This window comes from Pinus tabuliformis, chromosome Q, assembly GCF_031772625.1.
Source record: "Pinus tabuliformis cultivar Carrire ecotype Pingquan chromosome Q, CPIR1, whole genome shotgun sequence".
Classification (NCBI taxonomy): domain Eukaryota; kingdom Viridiplantae; phylum Streptophyta; class Pinopsida; order Pinales; family Pinaceae; genus Pinus; species Pinus tabuliformis.
This window is the reverse complement of record NC_142296.1, coordinates 8,690,439-8,696,438: the sequence shown is the minus strand read 5'-3', so window position 1 is coordinate 8,696,438 and position 6,000 is coordinate 8,690,439. Positions and strand designations below refer to the sequence as shown.

Sequence of the window (6,000 nt, the reverse complement as noted above, 5' to 3'; positions counted from 1 at the left end):
TTAATTATTAATTTTAAAAATGAATTGAACCTCCAAAGATTAATCTTTATCTTGATAACTCTTTCAAATCAAACTCTGAATGAGTTTGAAATCATTCTAAAAATCCTAAGATGGCCAATTAATGAATTTTATTGTAGTGATTGTAAAGACATTTTAGCCTCGAGGGTTCGCTCAAGTGGTCACAAGCTAGATGTGAGATCTCTCCCCCAAAGTTGGGGAGGTAACAGGTTCAACTCTCTTGATACCCTCAGGATTAGGCCCCACAATCAAAGCCAATGGTTTACCCTGATTACCATCCATGTATCATGGGGAAGTACACTGGGGGTTTTCCACAAGGTGTTCCATGGTAAAGAAAAAATTGTAGACATTTCAATTGCCAAAAATAATAAAAAACTAACATAGGGTATACATGAAACTCAATTAACAACATTGTCAACTAACACAAGTTACTAAGATAACAAAGGGATTCAAAATCCAAATATTCTAACACAAGACCAACCAAGTATGGTCCTATGATCTTAATAAATTTGGTCCGTCTTATTTGGAATTATTTCAGCTAAATGCTGACCAAAATGTCTTAAAAATAAAAAGTAAAATAAAGAACACCAATTTAGACATAAATGCACCCTTTGTTATGAATTGTTGTCAACGGGCTTAATTTTCTTCAATAGATCATCTGCCTCTATAAAGCCGCCAAGTGGCCCGAAGGACAGATATTTGATTTTTTTCCATCTGCCAAAAACAATAAACCCTTGGCTTTAGTAAATTATAACATAAACACAATTTAGTCAATGAAAGAACATAATCGCACATTATCAACTTCAATATATAATGTCAAGCACTTAAATAAGATTGAAACTCATTTCTTTGCTGTGAGTAATCAAACAGGGAGAACCTTGAAGAAAATACACATATTCATAGAGATCAAAAAATGCCTTCATGTCTACTTATAATTTATAACATGAAAATATAAACTAACACATGGTTAGGCATCATAAGGTGTGTTATGTAAACCTTGGTATGTAAGGAAGGGCAAAGCAATGAAGATGGAGATGGGATACGCTATTGAATGGAGGTTGATGAAACCCAAACCTGTCAAAATAGAATGTGTATATGTTATATATCTTGAAAAAAAATTGCAATTCAAATAACAAAATACAATCCATGTAGGTGGAAGCATTCATGCTATAGCAATAAATCAGTCTGGCCTCCATGTCAAGAAATTGAAAGATGAAATATCGTGGAATATAAGACTTCAAGTACAACAAGAAATAAAATGTATATGAAATAATTCATTTGCAAAGGAAAATGTTTGCACACACTATCTTTGCTACCCAATCTAAAATTAGCACTGTAGTTTTCTCAAATTGAATGTAGTTTATTATTATAGGAGGAATATATATATATATAGATATGAAGTGATTCGTATTGTTGCTGCCTTGTTTACACACCTAAGTTAATGTGGGAAAAATCCTTAACCCCACTAGGTGTGGCCTTGGTGGCAAAACTCAAAGAAGGGGCTGTCACCTAATCCCAACTCTCTCCATCTAGGCTCTCTCTTAGTTAAAGCCAAGGGGGTGGACCTTAAGGAATATTTCTAAGAAAACTTACTAAAACTAACAAGTTCTAGGAGATGATTAGTATATCAATTAGAGCATCAAACATTCAATGACTTGAAATGTAACTTGAAGCAAAAAGATAAATATCTAGCAAGTACAAATGATCATGAGCATGTTAGTTTTGTAGCATTGGACAAGTGTTCTAATCTTGACTTTGGTCAGAAAAGCTAAGGAACACAAGATCTCAAAAACCTAGAAAAAGTTCCTAGATAAAACACCTAAAGATGGCTCAATTAAGTTAATAAATCAATAATTAAATATTTCGTAAGTCTAACTTAAAAAAATAAATAAATAAATAAAAAGTGATTAATTAAAAGCAATTAATTGAGAAAGCTGAGAATTCTCTAGAAATTCACATGAATCAAGTTTGAGATGATCTTAGCCATTGATAGGGATCTAATCTTGGTCATTGGTTCACCAACAAGAGACTATAAGAGCAAGTCGATGGGTAGATGGAGAATACACTTGTGAGGTTGAGTTCCTTGGCAGATTTATCTACCCAGCTGAGAGAATTGGAGATCGAGAAAGGGAGAGAAGTTTGAGCCAAAAGGGACATAGAGATAGAGAGGGAGCAACAGAAGTGAATTATGGAGGAATTTCCATTTCCGGAGAGTCAGCTCAGAGAGGTTGAGATATTCCACTGGAGGCTACGCAGGGACTGCGCAGACAGCTTCAATGAGGCAATTCGATTTGGGTAAGGAGAAAGTTGATTCAGTTGTTGGAGACCAAAACAATTTTCCAGAGGGTCGGAGAATCACTTCCATAGGCACCAACAGGCAAGACAGCTTGACCAGAGGCAGATCTAGGTTGTGCGTGTGAGGGTCACTACAAGCATTACGCAAAGACCTACGCAAGGGTTCTTGAAGGGCCAGTTTTATGAAACAGGTTGTGTCGGGATTGCTTGTGGAAAGAGAAAATTCTCTCTAATATTTTTCCAGATTTTCTCAGGAGAGGTTTGTCAATTTGGCATCCATATTATACTCATATTTTCACTACATAATAATAATAAAACCATCATCTGTTGCACCAGTTTTCCCATATTGGGTTTTCCGAGGGCATTTGTCAAAAAATAATGGTGTCATTTTTATTGTGCGTGTGCACAATTTTTCTCATTTCCAATTTTTGTTTCCGCAGTGTTGATCACTGGAGTGGCACATGATGATTTTATGAAGACACCATGCCTAAGGATGTACCAAAGGACACTTGTACCACCAGATATCATCAAATCACCAGAGTTTTTAAACTCCACTTCTACTTCTCATCATTTTCTCTTGTACCCTGATTCCACACCCTATGGGGAATTGTAATAAGTGATGTTAGTAATAATGAGTTTTGAGTCTGTAACAGTCCTAGGTAACTTGGGACCTTGCCAACAAGTGAGTATTACTCTGGGAGGTTTTTTTCACTTGGTTAATTATCATCTCCTTACCAAGACTTAATAATTAATCGAGTTTTTTCCTCCAAATTTACCCCAAAGCCGGAGTACAGCTTGATGGTGAGGCCTTGGGTGAATCCTAGTGTCTAGAGTCAATGTATATTACCATTCTAGATTACACAAAAAAAATCGTAAAATTTGGTTAGGTCTAAGTAGTCATTTTTTATTTTTTTAGATTTCCCGCAGGTCAAAAATCGCAATAAAAATTGTATATGTAATGTAATAAGTGTTATCTAGAGATGTTGTATGGAGTATGAATAATAAAAATTACACCTCTCACCCTCAACTTTCTACTATGACACACTTTGAGGGGTTAATAATGTGTTCTAGACCCTCAAAACCCACATTTCCTAAGTTCAGTGGAAATTGTGGCATTTAATTAGGCTACAATTAAATAAAATAGAGAGAAATAAATTATTCCATTTGACATAATAACGTGGAATTGACTTGAAAATTATCCTAAGTCAGAGTTGAGTCAAGGTACATGTGGAAGATGACTGAGCACACTGCATCATAAATACACCATTATTTCATAAAATCGAATTTCCCAGAGATAAAGCAGCAGTTGCACATGTAGAAAATCGAATTAATTAGAGAAGCTCATGCACTGAAGGAATATTCTATGGAATATTTGGACTGAAGATTATGTGGGGCCTCCTCTCACAGTTATCTCGGGTGCTTCTACACTTAGCACTCCACTCTCGAGGACTATGAGTTTCACATGGAGGAATCATGCAGTTACTGGGGACCTACGCAAAGCTACCTTGGGATCATCTACAGATGTGGCATCACTTAGTTCGAGTTTGCATTGGTTGACTGGAGTTACCACAGTACTTAGATTCACTCATGGATGAGTTTACTATGCCATATATGGAATTCAATTTCCCTTGAGGTCCACATATGGAATTCGATTTTTCTCTAGTGTATCTATCTTCTCCGCATCGAACTTGACTTATATTTTCTTGGGATTTGCTCCAAGTTCAGTTCTCACATGCATTCTTCCTTGAGATTTGCTCCAAGTTCAGTTCTCACATGCATTCTTCCTTGGGATTTGCTCCCAACTCTCTATATAATAGAGCCATGGGCTTTCATATTGTATCATGTTATGAGCTATTGGGCTTGAGGAAACTCTGTCATTTTGTACTTGCATACTTTCTTAATATAATCAAGACTCTGGGGCTATCTGGTTGATGTTCTCTTGGCATTATGAGGTGATTTTCTTTCATGCTATTGCTATTGTGTTTAATTTCTTTTGCATATTGAATTAATATTAGTTTATATTTGTCATCTTGCTTGGATTGATGTGTGCAAGCTATCTTACACATATCATTCATTTAGAGTAGTATTTTAGGAATAAGCTTGCCAATTCATTTTAGGAGAAATGTTTGGTCCATCTTATTCATTAAATTGCCCTAATCCTTTGCAAATTAATACTTGTCCAAGTATGTAGGAAAGATCTTTTGTATTGTGTGCAGGAATCCATCTAGAAGTGGGAGAAGTCTCAATTAGATCAACACACTCCTAGAGTCAAAGTGATCCAAGACTCAGCCATTTTTTCGCCCCAAGTCTTCCATCCAACAAAGAGCAAGAGAGATATTTCTTATTCTATAGCTACTTGAGCATCCATTTAAATTTAAAATATTTCTTTAATTCTAGCTCTTTCAAAGTTATATCTACTATTCAAGATTCATTTCCAAAGCTAGGAAAGTATGGGGGTTCACTCCCATTAATTGAACTAGTATTCTGTATACTAAATTGTAGTTTAGTTTTCGTTTATTTTTCCTAGTTTTACACTGACAATTGGTTTTGTTTTGCAGCCCATAGGCTTGAGCATTGAGCACCAAGGAGGTTGAGGAGAAGCATTTGGAAACTACTCACTCATGTGCATGAAGGACCCCCTCATGCTATTCAAGCACTGATTTCTAGGGAGGCTGTTAGCATTTGAGAGAGAGTTGCAAACTCATCTAGGCCATGGGCCTTTTGAGCCTTGTAAATCTCTTTTGGAGAGTTATTTCCGTCTTCAAGCTTCTTGTTGTTATATTTTTGGGAGAGTCTAGCTTTGTTAAGATTCTTATCTTTGTAAATATCTCTCTCATATTGTGGGCAGCCCTCTTAGAGGCATTTTTACCCATTTCAAGCACTAATAAAAGATAAAAAATTTGTTTGAGGGAGCTTAGGATTTTTCCCATGGCATCTCCCTTCCTCACTTAGAGGAGGGATTTTTGTGGGTGGACTAATTTTTTATTCTAATTTTTCTCAACTCTCTAGCACTTAATTTCATTTTGTGCATGCTTAAAATTAACACATTTCACTCCACATGCAACTTTTCCTAATCTTGTATTTAAAATAATTCTCACATGCATAAGCTTCAAACTTGTAAACTTGAGCAAATCTTATCTTATGTGTAAACACTTCATACTTTGGCAAATTTTAATTGTTTCATAATTTCTTCAAGTACATGCTTCACTACTTGGTCAATTTATGTTATATGTCATAGAAGCTATTGGAGCAGTATCATCTATTTGAAACAATAGTAGCTTAAAGTAATCTATTCCATTTTACTTGTCTATTTTCCATTTAATGGTGCAAACACATATGAACTCATTTATATTCTAGTCTCTCAAGTTTTCCGACTATCTTAGTTATCTTTGAAGCATTTGCATGTAGCATTATTTTAATTGGGGAATTAACACAATTTGCACTTCATCTAGGCACTTTAGTATAAGAAGGCCCCAAGCCCCATTAAAATTTTACCTTCAACATAATTTAGTTGAAATAAACATCTTAGGGACCCTCTACTCCTCACTGTTAGATTCATATCTTTGGGTGAGGGTGAAGCATGAGGATTGAAGAGTTCAATTGCAATATTGTTGTAGAAGTAACTAATAAAATTAACCAAGAGCACTTTCCCTTGATGTTTGTGAAAATTCTATCACTGCAGCAACT

At 35.4% G+C, this 6,000-nt stretch overlaps 1 protein-coding gene across 2 annotated transcripts in view; it reads right to left on the bottom strand.

Moving 5' to 3' along the window:
* Positions 1-386: 386 nt before the first annotated feature.
* HINT4 (histidine triad nucleotide-binding 4) overlaps positions 387-6,000 on the bottom strand; it is a 144,391-nt gene continuing 138,777 nt past the window's right edge. The window contains exons 5-6 of one of the 2 annotated variants that reach the window (XM_089382330.1): positions 1,015-1,092; positions 387-732 (exon numbers count right to left, since the gene is read on the bottom strand). In XM_089382330.1, coding sequence (XP_089238456.1) covers positions 633-732; positions 1,015-1,092 — 178 coding nt within the window. In that variant the 3' untranslated portion in view covers positions 387-632. The remainder of the gene's footprint in view (positions 733-1,014; positions 1,093-6,000) is intronic. The other variant, XM_089382331.1, reaches the window with a different exon arrangement.